We start from the raw sequence: 24,391 nt of genomic DNA, 5'->3' as shown, positions 1-24,391 counted from the left end.
GAGAGGATCAGGACGGTGAGGACAGAGGATGGAAAGTCAGGGGAGATGGATGATAAGATAGAGGGACACTGACAGACAAATAGATGCTTGAAATAATATTTAGGTAAACTCTGGCCTCACCTTGCCTCTCCCTGATTGATCACCATGTACATCTCCCAGGACATATTTTCAGCCACAGCTCCATGAGGCACCAGCAGGCTGACCCCTGGAAAACACACACAAATGTGTCAACAGCAACAACTCTAACAGCCTGACAGTGTAGGGGAAAACAAGGGCTTACAGCATGTCATACATGCAGGGGTTATATTTATGAGAGCTTTATTATACTTGAATGAACTGTGGCATATGAAAGAATAAAGTGAAACAAACTGAACCGAACATCCACCCCGACCTCCTCCCGGTGCAGTTTTGCTGTCACACTACTTCCACATCCGGTGACAGACAACAGTCATACTTGACTTTACTCTGTCAATATAGAAGTCTGTTGCTCTGCCATTAGCTTAGCTGCAGTTTAATGTCTAAGGTGAGTTTACATGTGTGTTGTCTGGAACAAAACTACATGGTCTCTTAAGCCCCATTGCCATGTGCTCAAAATCTAAGGTTTAAACTGCACCTGTGATTTAGTCAAAATCCAGTTGCTGTTGTCTGTAGAAATCATCTAGAGTTCGGTCTAAAGGCCTGCACACCAGCATTTAAAACGCCCAAATTTCATGGTGAATCGCCACAATTAGTCGATTCGCTTATGGAGGCAAAGTAAATTTGCATCTAATTGTTCAACTTTGGTGAACTTTGACCTGCGATTTTGCACTGTTCACCAATAGCAAGCCATCTTGACAGTGCTGACCTTTGAGGGGATGGTGATGGAGAGTCAGAGAGTCTAAAGTCTGGCCAGCTTGCGTGTTAGTAGTTACCTCGCGGACACCAAGGAATCCTGCTTCACAGGGCCACCTCTTATCTGAAGGCAAGTGCTAAAGTTAGGAAGTCAGCTAGAAAACCTTCATGTTTACTGCTGGGAGAAGTAAACTCTTTACCAATTATGCTGTACCACTTTCTGGTGTGATCACATCTCAAGTCAGATTTGTATTAATGTCTTAAAATCTTTCACTACATACTGTTTTGTGAATGAAACACTATCATAGGTAGTAAATGTCATTGTGTGACTAAATTTAAAAAGTGTCACTTTGGCATCAAAGAGACTGAGCAGAAAGAGACCGAAAAGTTCAATTCATAGCAACTTAATGTATTAACAAATGAAGCATGCACGTCCAGTATCTGCAGACATGCGCTAAGTATGTGAAATGTGAAAGTCTGCATATTGTTCTAGTATTTCTAAATTCCTTCCGCAGCAGTTGATATTGTCTGCTGAACTGGAAAATAGGACAGCTGAAACATTCCCTTAATAACCATTTTCTGAGTGCACAGAGAGCTGCTATTATGCAGCGTTCCCCTGAATGATTACACCAGTAGCTGCAGTTCAGCTGAATCTGTGCTTGTTTTGACACAACAATCAGGTTCTAGCTGTTCTAGGTTTTAAACCCCAACAAGTTTGGGATTAGATGAATCCATTCTAAACCACAGATAAGCTAGTCAGATGTTAAGTTATACAGCAACAAGCCCTAGAGATTCCTGTCAGATGAATGCAAACACGGGGTGTTTTAGGCATTTAAACAACAGTCACCCTTTGCCCTACAACTGGCGAAACTGTTTAGTAGTTGTAACCATTTCTGCTGTTTTCAGTTTCCTCAAATCAGGGTTACAATCTAATCTCACTTTTAAATTAAACCTACGAACATACAGTATCTGTTTTTCATTACTCTTAATTAAACTTTAGGCTATTTTTATATGCACAGTAAATTGTATTCTGTCATGTTTTGTGCTTTTTTTACTTTCTTGACTTTTTCTGTTTCTCTTTAAGTCAGTTGTTGTTGTCTCCATCTCTTATGTAAAGCACTTTGAATTGTCCTGTGCATGAAATGTGCTATACAAATAAAGTTGTCATTTTTCAAGTTGAAAAATGACGGCTAATTTTGTTAAATGTGTTTCACAATGTAAAAGTAAAAGCTGAGTGTCAATGATGAGGTTTTTATAAATGGTGTAGGAGGTGTTTGCAAAAAACATCTCTCTTATTTTCTCTTTTCTTTTTCTGTTCAATGTAGATTTCTCAAGATACAAAATGACATCTTGCAAATATTCATATGACACAGAAATCACAGGAAAAATAAGAATTTCTTTTCTATCGCCAATGGTTTCGGAGCCCAAATGTCAAATATATATCGAAGTGATTTGTTGTCTAATAATCAAACTGTACAGGCACACTTGGTGCTTAGCACATACTGTAGGTACCAGGTTTAAAGAGAACTGGACATAGAAGAGTGTCTCTGGTCTGCTGAATTTTGCTTGGTTCACTGCAGTGATGTTTTAGATCAGACGTGATTCAATATTTGATTTGAATTTAGTTGTAAACACAGTTTGTCTGACACTGTCTAGAAGAATTAAAACAATCTTTCTATTTATTCTGATCTCCCAACCAGCAATGCTTGCTACACTTTTGATTATGCAACATCTTTCAAGAAGCAAGTGGAGATTTCTGCAGAGAAACCCTATTCATCTGCTTCCGTGTGAATGGAGAAGCATTCACATTGAAGAGAAGAGAGCACATAAAAGCCCTGCTTTACAAATAAAAGGTTCAGAGGAGCAGAGTGGGAGATGACAGATAAAGATGTTTTTTGGCTGCTCTATAGAAAGTGAATATTTTGTAATGCCTCAGCCATCTCTGAAATGTGCATTTTAACCAGTTTGTTTTCATTAAATAAACATTCTGTGTCACAAGTTGGTGGAGGCTGATGGAAAGAAACTGAAGATTCTCTACCAACAGTAAGTCAAATATAACCAGATTTCTTGTGTAGTGTTAAAAGTCTTGCACTAAAAAAAAAAAAATCACCTCCCAACAGCGGCCGTGAGAACTCAAAGCACTACAATGTAAGTATTTGCAAATTTTAAAAAATACGAGCAAATGAAGAAAACATATTCTCCACTCTGACAAAACATAAACATTTAGAAAAATATGCTGGAAAAAAAGATCAACCGAGGTAACAAAGGTACCCTGTGGAGTGTCCTTGTAAACATTCAGTGTTTCTCACCAACATGCATATTGTGTATGCTTGATGCAACAGTTACATTGAATGCATTTATTTCCTCATAAAACATTTGAAAGAAGCCAGTTTGTTTTGAATATTTTAGTTTAAATCCTGTATTGTTTACATCCATGTCAACTAGCTGACAGTCTTCTCCTTCCCCGCCTTTGTTGGCTCATCACTATGGATTGGTGAGTGTTTCTTTCTTAATTTGCTGTTGTGCTTTATGTAATTGCAGCATTTTGTTCTAAATGTGATGTTTGTGCTGTCAAAGTGGGCAAGATCTTTTCTTCATGAACTTGTTTTTTGTCCATTTGTATGTGTTTTCTTAAGGCTCTTGGCCACTGTGCTGACCTAGGGTCTCTTTCTTTGGTAGAAAGTAGTTCCAATTAAAAATGTTCAAAATGTGGTCTGTGGATTATCCAGAGTAATCAGGACATTGTTTCTTGAAAGAGATGTTGCAGCTGAACTTTTTGAATGGAATGTTTCAATTCTGTCACTAACGATTCCAATCTGTATTGTACTGGGATGGAGGCATTACTCTCTGAGGCAGATATCTCAAAACTTAGGCTTATAAAATTAAAACTATCTACACAGTAGATGCTGCTAGAGGTAATGTGTGAATCCACTCACGCGAATGAACTGTACAGATTCGAAGAATGTTCCTATTTTGGTTCCATATCACTAAGGTGACCAGAAAGCTTCAGTAAGCTGTAGTGAAGTGCTGCGTATGGCCGGCTATTCAGTCTAATGAATAGTGGTCCCTGCAGACAGGCTGTGTGAGTGCTGCACTTGACAGCAGTAACTCCTCCACTCAGACCCTCAGCTTGAAAGACGACCGCGGGAAGCTGATTTCACTTCACCCCTCCACACCAGCTGAGGGCCACCGCTACATATTCGAGGACCACAGAAGAGGGCTATAAGTGCAACGGTACGCACGGACTGATGACCTGGTGACAACAGTAACGGCCCATGCAAACTCCTCCAATCGCTCCATTTGTGTTGGCGGGACATGATGACAGCGTGACCCCTGTTTGCCTGAGAGAGCCTTTGAGGATGTGGAGGAATAACAAACAGCTACCTGCCTTGGCAACGGCACTGATGGATCTTAGCAACAGCTTACAATATGTAGTGTCTAAGGAGTGTGTAGATGCACTAATAGTTGTGATATAGTAAGAATGTGACTTCTTACTGAAGCACAAACTTACTGACTTGTGTACATGACTTATGAACATGGCTTTATTTTTTCTCACTTAAGATCACATTAAACTTTTTTAATTTTTGTGTTTAGTGTTTAGTTTGCTTTATATTTATATAGAATTTTAACATTTATTTGTATTTCTTTAACTTTGGCATGTATTTATGGCATATGTGTTGCATATACAGTACATGCATATGTGTGTGAATGTAGTGATTTCTGTTCTTACTGAATGTTTGTGGAAATGATAAGATACGGACACCATGTATTGGGGATCTGTATCTACTATTCTCCTTGTGAACAAATTAATTTACGAATTACGAAACCCAACCAAGAGGAGTTTCATTTTACAGTTATACACAAATGACATACTATGGCGGATTTTGAAGGCTGATTCTGATATTTTTTTGTACCAAACATCTTTAAATGTAAGTGTTTTTAGACTACAAATTAAACACAACATAAACAAAGGGATTTAGTATTTTTCTCACCAGAATCCTGACAGCACGGACAAGAGTTTTTTTTGGTTGCTAGTCAAAAATTTCCTCTGAATTTTTCTTCGGAATTAAGTCTTGTCGTTACCATCAGTAACTAGTGGAGACTTCTGGAAGTCACTGCTCTGGCAGATTAAACAAACGAGAGTTAATCAGTTAAGTTAATCAGTGAGCTTTAGAGGTGCTGGTAGGTGGATTTTGTTGCCTTTGGACAGAGCCAGGCTAGCTGTTTCCCTATTTCCAGTTTTTATGCTAACCTTGTTTTGAGGAGTTTCATGTAGGAACTATTGGTAGAAACAAAATAGTTCCTACATGAAACTGATCACAACAAATCCGTCGATTATCTCGAGTAACCGGGTCATGATTTCTGGAAAGAGACGTTGCTGTTGAGTTTTCAAATAAATTTTTTTTGGCCGAGTACTGTATAGTTCCATTATATTCAAAAAATGCAGACATCTCTACGGCCGATATCTCCAGAACTCGGCAACTCACACCAAAACAATCTATATGGATAAATACACTACAGGTAAGAGGAAAAAATATTGTATGTATTTTTGATTTTGGGGTGAACTGTCCCTTTAAGTTGTACTCTGTTCTATTTTATTCATACTCTTTCTGGTTGCCACTGATTTGGATCTGTTTTTAGGCAGTGTACCACCTTCTAGAGCTGAGAAAAGTTCACTGTACCACTGTTTTTGTGTACCGACAAAACACAACAAAAAAGGACACACGCAGCAGACCATTTACGGCAACAATAAGCAGCATGGAAGTGGAGAAAAACTGGTGGAAAATGTTAGATGTTTGTTGTGTTGCGATACATTCTGGGAAGGCTGCACCTCGACAGTGCTGGCTTGTGATGGCTACTATAATGAGAAGTTACTGCAGATTCTCATTATGGAAACCAAGTGCACAGTGTGTGAGCTTCTTTTCATTATCAACACACAAAAAAAGATTGAGGCAGTGCTTTTTCTGCTAACAAACTCAATCTGTGCTTGTATCTACATTCTGTGAAGCTCACCGGTGTTTGGCACCACCAGCCGTCCTCCAGGGTGGCCGAACATGCCGGTGGTCCTCAACTGTTCTTTGCAAGTGCTGAAGGGCCCGTTGAGGGTGAGCAGGCCCTTCTTGCGTCCGTCTGCGGTGCTGCAGTAGTCTCGGCTCAGGTCCCGCGGGAAGGTCTCGGACGGGGCTTTGGCGTGGAACTCCGCCCGCTCGGCCACACCTAGTGAAACCATAAATGAGCTCTGAACTTTGACCTTGATGTCTGGCAGAGGGTCAAAGAGCTCTTTGTCTGCGCTGTCCTGGAAGCAGAGGGGAGTGCTGTATGTCCGTCCCACTGTTAAGTCAGGCTGCATCGAGGAGTTGAGAAGCAGCGGGTTGCCTGCAGAGATGGAGAGATAGCACAGCCACACAGTCACCTAAAAGCTCTGCTCGCATGGGACTCACGTTATGTAGGGAAGTCGTTTGATTAATGAATCAAAGCCCAACCTCTTTGTTTCCTGAACAGCACTCGCATGGGATTATGAAATTCACTGGCAACCCAGATACAGCTAAATAAGATCAAGATTGTACTGTTTTTCTTTTTTTTTTGTTGGTCATTTCTTGGTTTAGCAAAACAAAATTTGAAATTTAAAGTATAAAAAGCCGAAAAAATGTGCAAAAAATTCCTTAATTTTTCATGATAGGACAAAGATAAAAGAAAAAAGAAAATGTGACGTTCAGTTTGCATGGATTAAATATTATCAGACTCTACTGTCTGCAGTAGAGTAGATTAGTCTACCATTCATTACTATACTTTACAAAAATCAGACATAGCAGATTTGAGATTAAAATCACCTTTAATTTTCAGAATTAATACAATACAATTCCTGGATATCCTTAGGTAACATTAACTTTAAAAGCCACATCTCTGGACTCTTTCCAATGAAATTTCCTGCAGCTGACCAGTGAAGCTCCAGCACCAATTAAAACAACATGTCCGGGCAGGCGACCAGTGCATCAGAGGTAAGGGAGCACAACCTGGACAGAAGGTCCAGGGCTCGGAGCCACGGTCAGAGCGTTAGATTTAATTACCAATCACACACACAGCTTGATCTCCATAATCCATCTGCTGGAGTCAGCTCCTCTGGACACCGAATCGTCCTCCTGAAGGACAGGAGGGAGGGCCAGGAGGGGTGTAGGTGACTGCTCTGTAAATGAGGGGAGTCTTTCTGCTCCCAGCGTGGACCCAACAGCCTGTGGAGGGGGGTCTTCATCTGTGGCCATTAGATGTGACGACGCTGCCAAACGGAGCGAGGAGCGTGCCGCATCGATCTGGCAGACTCAGACGTGCGGTGCCCCTGGACAAGCCGTGCCAAGATAACGGTGAAGTCACTGAGTCCTTGCTGCCCAGCTGTTGCTTGGCAAGGGGTGCAAGGCGGGAGGCTAATGTTGTTTTATTTTTAGGGAAATCGTTAATTACCGGGGGCGTGATTTGTGATGAGCATTCTGGGGTGTGTTGTTTTTGACTTGTTCTTCAAAACTCAACTTTTCCTGTTGTTTTTTGTCTTCCCAACAGAATTCTTGGCTTTCACATTTTAGTAACTGTGCTGCCTCTTGTATTCAAAGTAAATTACAGTGAATAGGGCTACAGCTAATCAATGTTTTCATTATTGATTCATCTGTCGATTATTTTTTTGACAGTCAGTTAATCAGTTAATCATTAAGTCTATTACACTTTTCACTACAGTTTCAATGTGCAAACGTCTTAAAACAAAGTGCCAAATTAACTTAGTAACTTACTTTTAAACACAAAATGCAGTCCTTACATACAAAGTGCACTACACTAGATCACATGTTCAGTCCTCAGAATACAGACACCTTGTATGAACACAAGTTTCAATGCTTATTACTAAGTGTACAGATCACTGAATCCATGCAGCATTTCTCCTTATTTACAACATTACTCTGGTGAGCAGCATTGCAACAGGATTGCTAATAACTTCACTGCTACTGTGATCCATTTCACATGTTTGGTAGTAGTAGAAAGTCAAAAAAAGAAATAATGTTACAACGTCTGTTACAGTCATGTAAAATGTGGTTTGATGGTTTATTCTTTCCAGCATTACTGCACTGTAAGTTATTGTATTTCAGACAATTAAACTTAAAAATGATTGAAATGTCTCATGTTTGATATCTTAAATAAAAACAAACTTGCGTGGTTCATACAGACCACGAACAGTAAACTGGTGCAGTGGAGTTCAGTCAAAATCATCATTTTGTCCTGTATGAATGTTAAGTCAGATTCTAGACTTCATTATCTATATTTACAGAAGTACAGCATATTCAATAAATAAAATGAATGTTTTCAAAAATAATTCTTACTCTACATCATTTCACTTAACATAAATTGCACATTTTCTGCTTGTTCTGTATAATCTTGAGGAAATAACTACCGCAGACTGTGTTTTGATGAAGATTAGTTTCTGCTTAACAGCATTATTTGATAATGACTATTTAATAAAAAAAAATATGATGATTTAAACTTAGCTATGAACATATACAATGTTGATACTCTGATAAACTCACTGATAGATGGATGACTTCCCCAGAGGGGAAACTAGTTTGGTCACCCGTGCACAGTGACAAATAACAAACGATATAGAAGACATTCTGCCACAATAGTAACAATAACACTAAACACAAAAACAGATTTTCCAAGAGGACATTAGTGTAGCTCAGAAGCCCACCAAGCTACTCAATAAAAAAATGATGCATGATATATGACTTAATTTGTTGCCAAAAGTAGGAGTTTAGCATTTTGTGTCTGTGCAAAACCCAAAGTTGTTCCTTTTCTTTGACAAATGACTTATCGATTATGAAAATATTTGGCGATCATTTTCTGTTGATCTCCAAATATAATGATCTACTAATCACTTCAGCCCTAACAGTGAATATGTAGCTTTCATTTACAATATTATATTGTTACATAGATTGAACCTGTGAAATCTGTGTTATTGCTCATGTACTCCATCTACTAGGTCACCATGCTCCATGATTGCACCTGCATTACAAATTATACAAAGCATGAGCAGATATGATGCGGAATAACATTTTCAGATAATTGCTACTAAGATAATGAAAATGAAAAGATGCATTTTTCATTTCAGTTTAATAGTGACAGAGAACCTACAGGCGACTCTGCGGATACTCCAGCTCTCGGTCAGAGCTGCAGCCCAGTGGACATTACCCTTCTGCAGCTGACATTCGATCACTGCTAAATTTTCTCCCCTCCGGTCGAGTGGAGAATGATCTGATTATCGCTTGAGTGTGCATCTTTAAGAATGACGCAGCGAAAATGGAATGGCAGTGGTGAGATGAGAGAAGTTAATGAAATGTACCTCAGGTTGAATACCTTGAGGGATAGGTTTGGAATTGGGCCTCTGATTAAAAATCACTCAGAAGGAGAAGTAATGTGGAGAGACAGGGTCAGGTCCGAAGACTTCAGCACTCTGCCTTACAGCCGCTCCGGCTGTGGAGAGCCATTTGAAAGCATTTAAGTACTTCTTTAAGAATTTAAGGCTTTTTTTCTTATGACTATTAGGCATGAAAAAGCTACTGATTTGCTATTAAACACATACTTTTAGAGGCGTTTCCCCCATAGAGGAAGTGTTTAATTTGCTGCTTTGTTTATGAAAAGGACGGTAAAATGTTAACAGTGCAATCACGGCAGAAGTAGACTAATACAAAATGCCTCAACAACTTCCTCCAAAACAAACTGGAGCTGAGGAAGTGTTCAACATTTCATGGGGAGCCTTGGCTGGGCTGATAGAGAGGAAAATGGAAAGGAGTGATTGTGGCCGGTGGAGGGCACAGCAGGCAGGCTGCGGGGAGAGCTGGCCTATTTAAATAGGATTGATGACCTGCTGAATGTAGACCCAGCTCATACCACCTCCCAGCCCCCCGTTTTCCTCACACCTTTCCAATCGCGTGACAAGGGGTGGGGCTTGACCAACTCCCCAGGCCTTGGGGGATCGGGGGGCACAGCGGGAGCTCAGGCGGGGCTCCTCACCGCGCTGTCACCACGGCAGTGAGGATGGATCACCCCTCGCCACGATGGCTATCACTTGCGCTAACCCAGAAGTGTCAGTGACCGTAATATGAATGCCTGTAGCGAGGCTGGCCGGGACAGCCGCAGTCACATAACCAACAGAAGTTATTGCTGTGCACAACAAAAATTGAATTGATGTTCACTGTTCCATACCCCTCACATTTATCCATCAGTGGTTTAGGCCAGTGTAATCTGATGTAGGAGATTGGTTGCCTGACAGTCAAATGTGTGGTCCGCAGGGAGGGGGTGAAGCGGTGCTGGTCTCTGTCAGAGATTGATTATCTCCTGCTTCACAATAACAGAGGAGCAGGTCTGTCAAAATAAAAGGACAGGTCCTTTCACTGATTATGGAGGTATAAATCCTAAGCAGATAGGGAGGCTGCATGCCATGCTGCTTGATGCAAACAAATGCCATCAATCACCGGGGTGGCCCTGTCGCAGAGGTCTTTGATGACGCTGCCTTTTGGCCTTGTGGTTGTCGGCGCATGTCAGCGTGGAGTTGATGGCACTCTCTCTTACCTTGTCTGGTGGTCTTGAAGTTGAAAGACTGGAAACCCCCGGCGAGCGCTGAGGAGTCGATGACGTCCACGCCATACTCGCTGTGGTTCTTCCTGTACAACATGACGGCCACTATGAGGATTGCCACAGCGATGATACCGGCTCCCAGGCCCGAGTACAGAGCTACATCATTGGAGCTGTCCATACCTGAAGCACACGAGACATGAAAAAGGAGTGCTATCGTAAATTCTCATATAAAAGCCGGCATTCAATGATCGCCGGGGGCGTGGCCAGCACAAACAAATAAAGGCCAGTCACTAATAACGACTGGGTAAAAAAAACATTGAAGGAGGTGGAATTACATGTAGCCAAAGAACAGCTCACATGGTAAAATTTTGTATAATGTCCATTTCCACAGCACAGTTGGGGAATACCACTACATATGTGAAACAAAATTGTAGTATAAATAAAGTATTTTGTGTCTCCAGAGAGAGCTGAGCAAAATCTGAAAAATTGCCACTTGAGTCAGTGTTGGTTGGGGCTGAAGACTACAAGTTTGAAAATGAGAAAAATCTGGGGGTGTGGAGTTAGAAAGAAGTGAGCTTACCAGACCTCTGTAGCCCATTCCTCATCTCTGCTTGAGGCTAGCAGCGCAATGCTACATTAGCCACTACTAGCATAACACACCCGAAACTCTGACCGAACTGTCTACTGGCGGTTGAGTTGCATTGTGGATAATGTACGCACCAGGTAAGGGTGCATTGAATAAAAAAGACAATATCTCTGGTTCTGCTACATCAATTTTGATACTTTTTAAACTGTCCATCGTGAGCCCGACAATGAGAGAGAGTGCAATGCTAAATTGATGGAGTGCTCTTTTAAGCTATCGTCAACAAGACACAACACTTCCTGATGTTTTTTTTTTTACATTAAAAGCCTACCTATAATGGGAAGGCTGCAAAACTTTAAATATGAATATTATGGGGAAAGTGTTGAGTTTCATTCATGGTAGCTTAAGTGGAACGCCTGACGTGGCTCTTGCTGTTGGAATTAGTGCTGTGGAAATGTACATTATAGTGAATTTATCAAGACAGCAGATAAACATGGAGGAAGTTTTGAGTTTGCATTAACTGGGAAGCAGGGGAATTTAGAAATAAAGGCCAGGTTCTCTCTGCCACTGAGGTAAATAAAGGCCCCGGTCACTATTTGAGTATCTACAGTATGTTAATGTGTTCTTCTGAGATTTCTCCAGCAACAGGGTCTATTCTTTTTTACTGTGACAAAGGCAGCATAGCCAAGAAAGTGAAAAGACTTTTTTAAGTGTTGCACATAAAACAGCCTTGTCTTTGTTGTTGTAATAATAAAGACCCAGAAACAGTGAGGAGGAGAGATGGAAGAAAAGCAGTGGAGACAATACTATTATTATGTAGACATTCAAGGTCAAAGACAGGCAAGAGTTGTAAAGTGTTACACTGGCTCCAGCATGGGAATGAAACAAGAAGGATGGAAAGTGGTAAGATGGAGCAGACCATCTGTCTTATCTATCTATGCTACATTATGCACCACAGATAGGAATAAATTAACATGTCCAGCCGTTACTCTAAACTGTTACATATCACACCCAAGCTGCTAACATGGAGGGTGATTAGCCTAACTGCCTTTAGACCCACCGGTCTATATCCAATAGCTATGATGGATATGTCACAGTGCAGGCAATCAGAGCCCATGCTCTGTAGCTGGTGATCACCAGTCGTCGCAAGGACCAACCAGAGGAAAATTAATTTAGAGTATTCCTACCAGGTTGATCACTCGCCAGATACCAGCTCATTGCACTCCCCGTTCAATCATTCAAGCTTTCCTTCAAGCCTGCAAAGAAGGCAGTAGGCACGACCTTTACACTAATGTAGCAGGCAAATGAAAGCTAGCACCTGACAATCACTTAGCCAGGCAAACTCCGACAAGTGATTGAAAGCCGCCACAGGAATGTGAGGACAGCGCTGTAAATTGGTCAAATTAGCTCATTTGCAATGATTACAACCTATTAATCCTCCACAACATAGCACATGTTCACTTGTCACAACCAATATATCTCCTGGCTCAAGGTAGAAACACAGCTGTGATGTCACGGTTGTCATAAAAGTCAGGCATTGAATAATGACATGAATGCGTAATGTGCACTTTCTGGGTTAAAACAGAAGTTGCTCAGATCAAAGTGAACTAAAGGGTGGTAATTCATGATGTTTCTGTTTCCAGACTATACTGAGAAAATGCAACAACTGTCACTACTTTCTTTGCTACTTTAAACTTAGAATACATCATCTCTTGCCCCCAGAATTCAGGGCATTACATATAAGTGGCAGGTGGGGGAGGGGTGAGGGTGTGTGGGGGTTGAAGATGAAAGAAATCCACAGAGGAAGACTCACTTTGAGGTTTAACGTCATGTAGCAGCTTTCGATCTGCAAAGACAGAGAGATAGAATGAGACAAAGAGGAGAGAGAGTGGTGATTAAAGTCCAAGCCTCTGTGAAGTGACTAACAAGTGTGGTCTCAGATCCAACACCCTGAGTAGAGATAAGCTCTTCTGCTGACTGTGATCATAGATGATGTATAGTATCTGATGATGGCCAGGTAAGCATCATTACTGTCCTCATATCACCATAGATAAAGGTGGTGAGGTGCAAACTGCTCAAAGGCTTGGGAATACCTCTGAGTGGGCCAATTATCTCCTCACACAAGTCCAAAAACCAAGTTTGATTTATTTAAGACTGATGAAGTCACACACTTTTCTATCAGACTTTCTCCAATGTATACTATGGAAACCAAAATGAACTAAGCACATTCTAGTAGGGCTGAACAATTAGAGGAAAAAACTATGATTTTTTTTTTCTGACCAGTATTGGGACTGTGATTTAAATTGCGATTATATTCTATAAAATACATAATAATAAACAGCATACATTCGTAGAATTAATAAATAATTCCAGTTCTGTAGGCTATTTCAAGCCAGTCAGCTTGAGAAAACCACAAGCTAACTTTGCTAGGTTTCTTTCAAAAAACTGTCAACTTAGCTAACACGGCATTACTCAGCAATTTAAAAAAAAACAATCAATACATGTAATATTTATTGATAACAACTGAATTGTCCACTTATGGTTCTAATGTCAAACTGTTGGTAAGTCAAGTCTTACAATTTTATGATGTCTGACTGACAATGCTTAATGATACTGTTGGCAGCGCTACACAGTAACTAACGTTAGTTTCACTGACGGGACAAGCTAATTCACAGATTCAGAGCTTTTCAGGGATAAGTGTAAACCTATAAATGATATGTTGTGCTTCAAAGTTTAAATGGGAGATTTGAAAACAGTTTACTATCTACCAGCTGTCTCTCATGCTCACCAACTACTGAGCTAGCTACAATGATAAGGACTTTTATTTCTTTTTCTAAGGAACGACCTTTGGCCGAGAATGAATAGTATGGACACCAGCATGCAGAGAGCAGACGACAGCCAAGACTAACATTTTGTAGTTTGGCTAACTCACGGAGTTAACATTAATAAGCTGCTTGAATTTGCTGGGATGGTTGCCCTAATGGAGAACCTTTTATTGAACCTCACAGCTCGTTTCAACATTGATGTAAGCTACAAATAAGATTGTGCCTCTAGTGATTTGAAAATTGCACTCCTTCAAATCACAGTTTTGATATAAAAATGTATCGTTCAGCCTCATACTGTAGTCATTATTCCTAATAGTGCTCCCACTTGTGAGTAAAACATTAAAAAATTTAAGTCATTGCATGTGCATGACCCAAACAGTGCAATGACATTTCATTCCAAACGTCAAGCATCATTCAAGAAAGAATGTCTGCACTTCTTACCCTGTGATAGATGACATACAATATGTCAAGTGAGCAGCACACAGGAGAAAGAGCGCTGACATTATCATGCACTGGGCATCTGTGTCAGTACATAGTGTGATTTATTTCCAACACACACCTCCTGTTCAAACATGCTCGTGATGATTTGCCATGTTACCGTGAGTGTATATATGATGATGATAATGATGAGAATGATGATGATGATGATGCCCAACAGGGTGAAAGGCCTTACTCTGGGTACACAGTCCATCTGTGCAGTTCTCAGTGGCCTCACTGTTCCCTTCGCACATCTTGCCTCGGTGCCTGGGTGCTGGGGAGTTGCATTCCCGACTCCGCTGTCTCTCGCACTGGCTGCTGCATATGGTCCATTCGCTCCACTCGTCCCAGCCTCCATCAACTGCAACATGAGGATATTCAAATGTGGACAAAGAGATGAACAGATATTCTGCATGTGTCTGCACACATACCAAAAAGGCAAAGGAAGAAATCATTTGAGGAGGCACGCAGGAGGCAGCTAAGTTAAAAGGCAAGAGACACAGCTTGATTAATATTCATGATAGATATCTTAAGAGACTTAAATTAATAGTTCAACATTTTGATAACTATGCTTAGCAGGCTAAGACTGGAGGCAGGGGTAACAGCTAGCAGGCTAAATTCTCCTATATTCTTATTTTTACATTAGGCTATAACGAGAAATACACTGTTCACTAGTCAACTTTAGAATTGTGGGTTAACCCTAACCCTACCCCTAACCCTATCTCACTTTTGGAAAGAAGGCATATAAGCACATTTCCCAAAATGTCAAACTGTTTCTTTCAGATAAAGATGTTTGTATCCAAAACAGGCAGTATTATCCATTATGTAACTGCGGACACTTTCTCAACTATCATTTTGGTGTTATATTTACACACATTAAACACTTAAATGTTTCGTTAGTGGGCACACACACACATATTCAGTATGACACGCAATACACAGGGTGATGTGGTGGTACAGCTTGAGAAACATTTTCTCCCCATTAACCCCCGGGCCTGTTTATATAATGGGATTTGATGCAAGGCTATGAAACCAAGACAGCCTGGTGCATGCTAATAGCTGGGATTCCTCTGCTATACTCTGTCATCTGATCATGCTAGCTTAACAAATATTGGGAGACCATATGGCGCCTGATTTTTTGGCAGCAGTTGTGATGCCCATAATACAGCCTTGTGGGTGGTGGAGAAGGTAATTTTCCTTTGTAATGTTCCATAGGCCCTACCTACACTCTGCATTTGTTTGTGGTTTCTTCACAGCTACTTGAAATGCAAACAATGTGTTTGTATGTTGCGGAGAGAATGCTGAGTGCTTCTGAATTTGACCGCAGTCACTGGTGAGTATATGCATATTGTTTCTCCTGACAGCTCCCCCATGACTTGTTTCTCTGAATGAGCTCATCTGCCCACTGGTAAACAATAGATATAATCTGACAAACTGATGACTGCCAAACTCTGAATCACTTTTAACACCTTGTGGATACTTTTCATAATCCAAGCTTAATTATTTTGCTTCTCACTGCATTCTTCATGTCTAGTTTCTTAAATTGGCTAGTCACCAGATCCTAATTAATTTGTTTTGGTGACATTTTTGCAGCTAAGCAGACACTACTTTATAATGTTTGGGTCCCTTTCTTTCTTGGTTCAGCCAATGTTTCATTTTTGAACCTAATTCCAAACACAACAGGGGATTTACAGAGGTCTACAAAACAAGCTTCTGTGTTTAAAAAAAAAAAGCAATGAAGTTTTCATGAACTCGCTATAGGTTTAACCCCTGTGATGTTACATAAACCGGCAATAGATAGTAACCCAATGGATATTTATATAACGCTATGCAAAATTGGAAAAAACATTGTTACTGTAGCTGGAAGATCTAATGATTGTACCTGTCAGTATATCTTGGTTTCAAGCCTTTGCAGTGGCAGCCTGGTCTTACTCTTAGTTGTGGTAGTCTTGGTCTTAGTCTGCAGTCTGTGTGCAAAGCCCGTTGAAGAAACATCGTTGACTGTTTTATCTCTTTAAGCTACAGCAACATGATCTTTCAAGGATGTGCACAAGTGCGGGCTAAAGTTGCCCGAGCAACATCTTATTTGCCCTCTTTGGCTGAGCTGCCCCTCTGGAGGAAAAAAATAAGTTTTATTTATGCTGTTGTGGCTGCATAAATACAAGTAGCCCATAATTGCTACAGTTAGACTAAATTAAATCGCCATATCATCCAAACGTTTATTAGTCTTCCACACCAGGGACGTGCACAGACCTTTTGAGGGCCTGTTGCTATAACCTGAGAAAAGGGCAACACCCTTTTTTCAAGCTAGTTTTAAGCTTCACACTGCCATGTATCAATTTGGTTGTAAAAGATGTACCTGTATGGTGATCACACCGTTTCAACATGGCACAATGGCCCTTCATTTAATTACTCCTATTTCTATTTCCCTTCATTTAATTACTAGGAGGAGTTTGCCCTTTTTTCAGGTTAGAGCTACAGCCCCTCAAAAGGTTTGTACACATCCCTGTTTGAGATCTAAAGAACCAAACTGAGCCAGGAAAACTGAACACACTTCACTGCTCTGTACATGGATTTGCCCCTGTGAAACTTTGTCACAAAGCCACAGGTCAAAGTCCTCTTCTACAAATTCTTCACTGATCAGTATTTAATTAATAAAACAAAGCAGTACTGCCGTTGTACCACTTTATTGTCCCATGAATCCGATGAAAAGACCACAAAGGACGTAAATAATTAAAAACAAGTCACAAATACTGTATGTAGTTTGGGTTTTAACAAGGCAAACAAAGTGATTTCCTAAAACTGCCCTGTAGTTTTTATCAAACGTTACTTAAAAAGGAGGAAATAGTGCATTTGGCTGGGACCTTTTGGGGGATTTTGGGATATTTTTAGCTGCTGATTTGGTGTGCTAGTGAGTATTTACAGCAGAAAGACAGTGTATTTGGAATCACTCAAAATAAACTACAATGGCCATGTTCATTGTAAAGAGAGAACATGTCACCCAATGCATTTGCGTAGCTCGATGTATTTTAATAATTTTTGGACAACAACTTATTCTTTAAAATGAGACTATTTGACTTTTGCTAAATAGCTGCCACTGTGGCAGTTACAAGATGAGTGCACAAATCACTCCCTGTTTTCTACTTAGTCTTTGACAGATGTGAAGATTATCGTCATGCAACACTAGAATTGATGGTGCAACAGGATGCTGATTCATGTGTCAGAAATCTCAATTTATTATTACAAATATGGCAAACTAGTGAGTGTTGAAATGTTTATCTGTGCCATGCTAAAACGGTAGCACAAGAAGAGAAGAGTCAAAAAGTCAGCAGACTGACTCAGCAATGTCAGACACAGCAACATCTACTTAAAGTTTGCTAATATTAGCTAACATTAGCCATCATAAACTGCTGGTCAAACCAGACAAATAAGACTGTAGCAGCAAAACCGAGTATATAAAATTGAGCAAGGGTGCATTTTATTGCTTATGACTTTACCTTTTAACTGGTAAGAGGAAGAATGTTATTTCTTCTTTCAAAACGATATTGTTTTGCTTTAAATTATAAAAATTCACATTTCATATTAAATTTTAATCTCCTATAATCCTCTTCATATTACTGCTACTCTCAGTACAAGAGATTATAGTAGCTGGTACATTAGGGAGCCTGAGATCACTTACCTGATGTCTAATTAGGTTTAGATGTCATTGGCACAAATACACAGTGGGACTATACGGTACACAATCACCTGTTCTCTCCTAGCACTTCATTCTCCACAACATGAGTTTCATTTCTATCAGTATTCTCGTCTCTGCCGTTTCTTGTTAAGTGGCTATCTGCCTCGTCATGGTGCAGCCTCTGACCTCATCCATCCTCCGTGCTCTCCCTGCACTTACACCATCATTAAGACAATGTTCTGGGCTGGCTTGTCAGAACTGGACGGGCTTGTCAGTCAGCAGCTCAGGCAGCCTACACTTCGCTCCTGTTTGCATCTCCTTCCTCCCACAAAGACACAGATAAACCCTGATAACAAGGCAACACACGCTTTCCTCTCTGCTGCATGCTACTTAGGTCATTCTGTGAGGCCCCCTAGGCCATGGCGGTGGAACAGGTCTGCTTATCTCTGCTTGAATAGACAATTTTAATTATTTTTTCAATGTGAACCCCACACTGCAAACGTAACCCACCCTCATCCACTCTTAAGGCTACATTTAAGGTTGACAGCTTTAATTGGCAGTGAGAGGCAGCTGTTTGAAAACTTCTGTATCCAAACATCAGTCAGGGTCTAGAAATTCCATTTTTTTGTTTCAGACTACAAGACAGAAAGTGAGTTTTGAAAGCCAGATGTCACATCACCTTGAAAAGCAAAAGCTGAGTCATTGTTATTGATCCCACCTCATCAGAGTTTTTCCTGCACAGAAATCCAAGGCAGCTGACAGTGTCATTTTCTGTGCCACCTTCATAGAAAGATGCATCTCGATGGCAATTTTAACAAGAAACTGTGTATGTGTATAAATATAAAGCTTGGATGTAAAAGTTAGATAAGCACAACAAAAGAAAATGACACCCACACAACCCTTATTGATTAAAAGAATGAAAGTTTAGTAGTCTTTATCGTTGCTGGAGAGGTAAGAGCATTTTGAGAATAGGTGAGAAAGTAGACAGTGTACCACAATATTGGTCTTGGATTAGTGACTACAAAATGGCGGTGCCTTGAGATAAAAAGCTCTGCATGCTTGTAGATAATTTTTGTCAAACGTATCCTGCGGAGATTTCTTGTAAACAAACAAAGTCAGGTTTACATTCAGTGTTTCTTACCAAAAAAACGCATTTACAAAGACATTTTTTAAAAAAGTATTTTAAAACCTGTATTGTTTACATCCATGTTTGCTAGCTAGCAGCCTTCTTCTTCTCTGCCTTTTATTGGCACTTTGCTAAGTTTTTTAGCAAATTACTGCTGCTGACTGTCGATAGCTGGAATGGCGTAAAACTGTCGGCAGGAAAATGTAATATGTCAGGCGCATGCATGTGCCTCCTCGTGCATGTCTAAGAAACAGAAACAACTCAGGGGCCCACTCATCAGAGCACTGCTCCATAGTGCTACTAGTGGTCACAAACTCCACAGGGTACATTTAAGCTGAAGCTCTACCTGATACTTTGGAATAGTAAAACTGTGTCTCAATTCCATACTACATACTCATTCTAAGCACTGGACAGTGTACAAATGACAAAATAAAAGTCAATTTTGAATGGTGGAAAAACAGCTATCCTGGAAAGAAAAGAAAGATATTTTGCTTTCTCTTTGTGAAGTTTAATTGGTAGTGACATTCTAAAGTTGCAGTTTGATTGACATCTGATGCTACAAATGGTAAAGTATATTGATTTCTTTCTAACTACAAAACCAGTATACTATAAAGATTTATATAGTACATACTGTATATAATTAGTATCTAGTCTGGAATTGGCATACAGCATTAGTCTGTCTACCAATGCCTGCAGATATACACTCAATGTTGAAATTGTATGTCAGTTTGGAAACTGAAAAACAGATTTGTTGAATGCGCTGCCTTAATGATATAGATATATAATAAATTTAACACCATATATCCTCTTTTTAACTTAATTTACAAACTTTTAATACCTATATTTAGTACCTCACTACCAGATCCACGTCTCTCTCTCATCCTGTTCTAGCATTCTCTGTTGCCATTAAACTAGACCTGACTGTCTGTCCCCATCTGCGCCTTGGCAGTCTGAAGCCTCACAAACTGAACAAATTGGCATGAAGCAGGCTCGTTGGATGACCTCGCCGACTTCTGAACCCGAGCTTTCAAGTTTCCGATCTCTTTGAGAAAACAGGACAATATGTGGAAGACTACAGTGTGTATACAGGATGTGCAACAATGTGCTGGAACTGAAAGGTCTACAGGGGCCCAACATCTGCATAGAGGTGACAAGTAGACGAATTATAGACCTTCAACATATGTTCACTTCACACAAGTTGATGATGCGTACAGACATGCAGACTTGAGTACATTCAAGTTGGAAACCATACTAACTCAATGTGGCAATGTGAAATACTGCTGCTACTTAAACCATTTACCACTTCAGATATACATTTTGTCCTGAAACCTTATTCCCTCTGTCTTCTCTAATTAACGCAAACATCTTCCCTCCTCTATTTCTGCCTATGTTTTGTCACCTACTAGTCAGGCAGCTTTCAGGCTGACCCTGATTAGGCTGGGAAAACACTGCAATTAACAAAACAATTAACCTTATTTCTAAATGAATGGCTCAACACATAACAATAGATTTCACAGGCAGAAAATATATTTACACTAGATGATTACGCAAAGGCAAACAAATTTTATAAGAGAGACATGCATATTAAAATTTCTAGTGTAACAAAAATGCTCACCCTGTTTCACCTCACTGCCTCATTTTTCTACTGGTGGTCTTTGCACTGGATTGAACCTATGATGACCAATCTATGAATCAGTTGTCTCTGTCTGGCATAGCTCTACAGAGAAAAAGTAAAAAGCTGGTTTAACTGGTTCAATATCTCTTTTGAAAAGGTTTTATAAGCAAAACAGCTTCTTTTGGAAGCCTTTTATTGGTTCCAATGATCTCCTATTCTCTTCCCTCCTACAGTTGATATGCAGATCTCGCAACTGAATGTACAGCAGAGAAAATGTCTTTATTTCTGTGCAGATAGGACCCATTTACTGCATATGTCAGGTTGTAGATATCAAACATATCTGATGTTGTCCTCCCGGCTTAGATCTGTCACAGATTTGCGATTTAGGTCTTCATACATATTTCAGGCAGAAATAATCTTGTTGGCTGAGTCAAACATCAATGTACAGAGCTAAAGGGCAAACATGTCTCTTAAAATAACTTTCATAAACAACTAATTTGCATTAGCAAAGATATGCTACACTAACATGCTAACCTAAAATGGTGGCCATGGGAAAAATGACCTGTTAAACATCTGCACGTTAGAATTTAGCTCAAAGCTCCGTTGTGCATATAACTAAAGCCTCATAGAGCTGCTATCAAGGCTGTAGGCTCTTTATTTTTGCCTCTGACTATTGTGGTTAACCAGACCAGGAAGACAATTTTGGATTCCATAGCAGTCCTGCCTTTAAGAAATGGTAGTAGACACACAACAGTATAGTCTGTAGATTTGTCTGTATGTTGACAGGCCTGAATGCATACACCACAGTCTAAGATAACCCTCACCTCTGTGAGAACAAACCTCACCCTTCTACTCAGAACAACAAAGTCCCTCCCTTCCCTGTGTGCTCTTGTATGGTAAAAACTAATTTCTTCAAGAGCTACCTCAGCTCACCTTCTCCCCCTGAATCACACAGTACACTGAGTCATACCCCCTCTCTCACTGCTGCCTCCTCTAGTCACTTTATTTTGCATCATAAATCTGCTGTTTTTCTTCTTTTTATTTTCTTCCATGCAGCACTTCTTTCTCTAGCATCATCAGTCCAGTGGTACAGGGATGTTGCCAGGTCACTATGGATTGGTTCCTTGCAATCTTTATTATTGGTTGTCTGTAATGCTGATGAGGTGGGAATTTAAGCTCATTCAAGTCATTTAAGTAACTCTGGATATCAGCAACGGATAAATGTCTGACATGTTAATGTGGGTGACATGCTGTAACAGGGCCTTAAAAAAGACCTGGCAATACAGTATGTCATCTGAAAAAAAGGAAAGATAAACTGTGCTAGAAGTCTAAATAATCAATAGCTTGTCATTCACTAATATCATTAGTAAATGAAATGTGAACATTGTTTTTACATTTTTTGCAGCCTGTCATAATCTTTGACATGTCAGCTTAATCATTCTCATGCAAGAATGAATAACTTTTGACATCTAGAGAAAAGTAACTTTTGTATCTGTACAACTCCATAAAGTCGTGCTTGAGTGTGATACAGTAATTTCTATACAGAAACTCAGAGTTTAAGTGGAACTGACTTGGGCAGAGTGCGTTGCAGGTGATCTTCTGTACAGACATGCCCTCGCAGAAAGCCCCGCCGTTGAGAGGCGCCGGGTTAGTACAGGTTCGAGACCGCTTCTGGACACCCCGCCCACAGGGCACATTACAGGCCGACCACTCCGTCCACAGGGACCAGCCACCGTTCACTGGGAGTACAGCAAAGTTAGAGAAGAAGAGGTTGAGTGAGTGCACAGCACATATTGCTTTTCTAGAACTCTGGCATAGTTAAATACTCTAACAAGAGCTGGGGTTATTAATGATTATGCAGGCTCTGAGGCACTGCAAGGCAACAATGCATAACGGTTGGAGCAGATTGAGCACAGCACATTCATTGTGGTGGATGTACAGCTCCCAGTTTAATGTTCCTTGCGCTTGGATTAAGATAAAGATGTGGAACTGTGTGAAAGCCAAGAAAACACCCGTTAAACGGAATTGCCATTTCTAAAGGCGACACTGACTCATACTGGTCGACAGGTTGGAGTCGACCACTTAGCGCTCTGACTGAAGCAGTTTACTCTATGATCTCTCCGTCTAACGTGTGTGGAAGCTAAATATTTAGCAGTGCTATCAAAGCTGGTGAACCCGCATTGCTGGAAGGCCTCTGGCAAATAAATACTTAATAAGCAACACTCCTTTTAAATGAGATTAAGACACAGTGGCTTATTTCCTTTTATAAAGTACACATTGATTTTAAATGAGAGGCAGTAAATTGAGTCTTTGAATAATACATTCATCGAAATAAAAAGGAAACATCGCTCTTCAGTGGAAACACGGAGATGGGTCTCGTAATCACTTGTGTAGGGGTGCAGGAAACCAAACAAATTGATCTGAAGTGCCATGTAAACAGTGTGTCAGTACGCTGTAATGTGTTGTAACAGGCAATAACAGCAGGTGGGAGGACAGCGTACCAAATACTATCACAGTGGCTGTGGCACTGCGTCTCTTTGCCACAATGTTGCTGGCCAGACAGGTGTAGTTGCCCGAGTCGGACAGTCGTGCCTCGCTGATGATGAGGTTGTGGTCTGCACGGGTGTCGATGTTGTCGTCAGTCAGGGAACTCAGCAGCTCTTCGTTTTTTAGCCATTCCACCTGTACAAGAGAGGTAATAAAGGGCAGAGATATGACGCACTTTTGCGGAAAAAACCTCACATACCCATTCTAAGACATTAAGCAACTAGTAAAGGATCATTTTGGTTCATCACAACTTGGGTCTTATGTTTGTAGGACAAGAAAGGCGAGCAGTCAGATGATGAGACAGGTTGTAAAGCCAACAGAGTAGCTAGATTATCTAAACCACTCGTTTGGCGGTAAAACTTGTTAGAGTGAGCGCACCTAAAATGTCGGCAATAATGTAAGTAATAATTTTGCCATTCATTTTTGCTTTCTTTTATAAATAAGTTTTGCTGAGCTGGAAGTTTGTTTAAATCTTGTCTCATCATCTGACTGCCTGCATTACAAACTGGAGGCATGGAGTCTGAGATATGTGGCAGATTTCCAAGCAGGGAGAGTCAAATGAAAGATGCTATTAAGTTGCATCATGGGAAATGTAGGATCCAGTGTTTTTGGACTAGCGACTAAAAGTCTCAGCCTCTGATACATTGATTTTGAACTTTCTTTTTTAATCTGTTTTCTGTGAGTCCCCCAACTTTACAGAAGTGCAGTACGAAATCGCTAGAGTAGCTGTTAGTCATGACTTTATAGGCTGTTAAAGCATTCCACTAACACAACAGTAGTATTGCAAATTTGCTTGGTTTGCCCAAATAAAATTCTGGTAACCTTCTCTGTCTTGTTTCCTCCTATCTCTCAAATTTAGAATTTTTTAAAACCTGTTTACTGATTACAGATTTTGAATCACATTATGCATCACTTTGCCAATTTTAAAGGTGGCAGCTTTAACACACGTGCTATCGGTGTCAGTGCTGCTAATTTGACAGCTGGAGATCTCTTTAGTTTGCTGGGATACCAGTGCACTCAGACCTGTTCAGGGGATGACAAATGATGGTTTTGAGATGCATCATTGACAGCGAATGAGGCAATGACTTCTGAATGATGTCAG

General features: G+C 40.3%; 1 protein-coding gene across 9 annotated transcripts in view; it reads right to left on the bottom strand.

Moving 5' to 3' along the window:
• unc5db (unc-5 netrin receptor Db) overlaps positions 1-24,391 on the bottom strand; it is a 336,214-nt gene that overhangs the window by 43,852 nt on the left and 267,971 nt on the right. For 7 of the 9 annotated variants that reach the window (XM_044196320.1, XM_044196322.1, XM_044196321.1 and 4 more), the window contains 7 exons: positions 23,244-23,424; positions 22,314-22,481; positions 14,522-14,686; positions 12,837-12,869; positions 10,435-10,620; positions 5,845-6,207; positions 121-205 (listed from right to left, as the gene is read on the bottom strand). In XM_044196320.1, the coding sequence (XP_044052255.1) occupies positions 121-205; positions 5,845-6,207; positions 10,435-10,620; positions 12,837-12,869; positions 14,522-14,686; positions 22,314-22,481; positions 23,244-23,424 (1,181 nt within the window). The remainder of the gene's footprint in view (positions 1-120; positions 206-5,844; positions 6,208-10,434; positions 10,621-12,836; positions 12,870-14,521; positions 14,687-22,313; positions 22,482-23,243; positions 23,425-24,391) is intronic. The other 2 variants (XM_044196326.1, XM_044196324.1) reach the window with 2 other exon arrangements.

Source organism: Siniperca chuatsi, linkage group LG5 (assembly GCF_020085105.1).
Source record: "Siniperca chuatsi isolate FFG_IHB_CAS linkage group LG5, ASM2008510v1, whole genome shotgun sequence".
NCBI lineage: Eukaryota > Metazoa > Chordata > Actinopteri > Centrarchiformes > Sinipercidae > Siniperca > Siniperca chuatsi.
The sequence above is the reverse complement of the archived record's forward strand: the minus strand, read 5'-3'. Positions and strand labels throughout refer to the sequence as shown.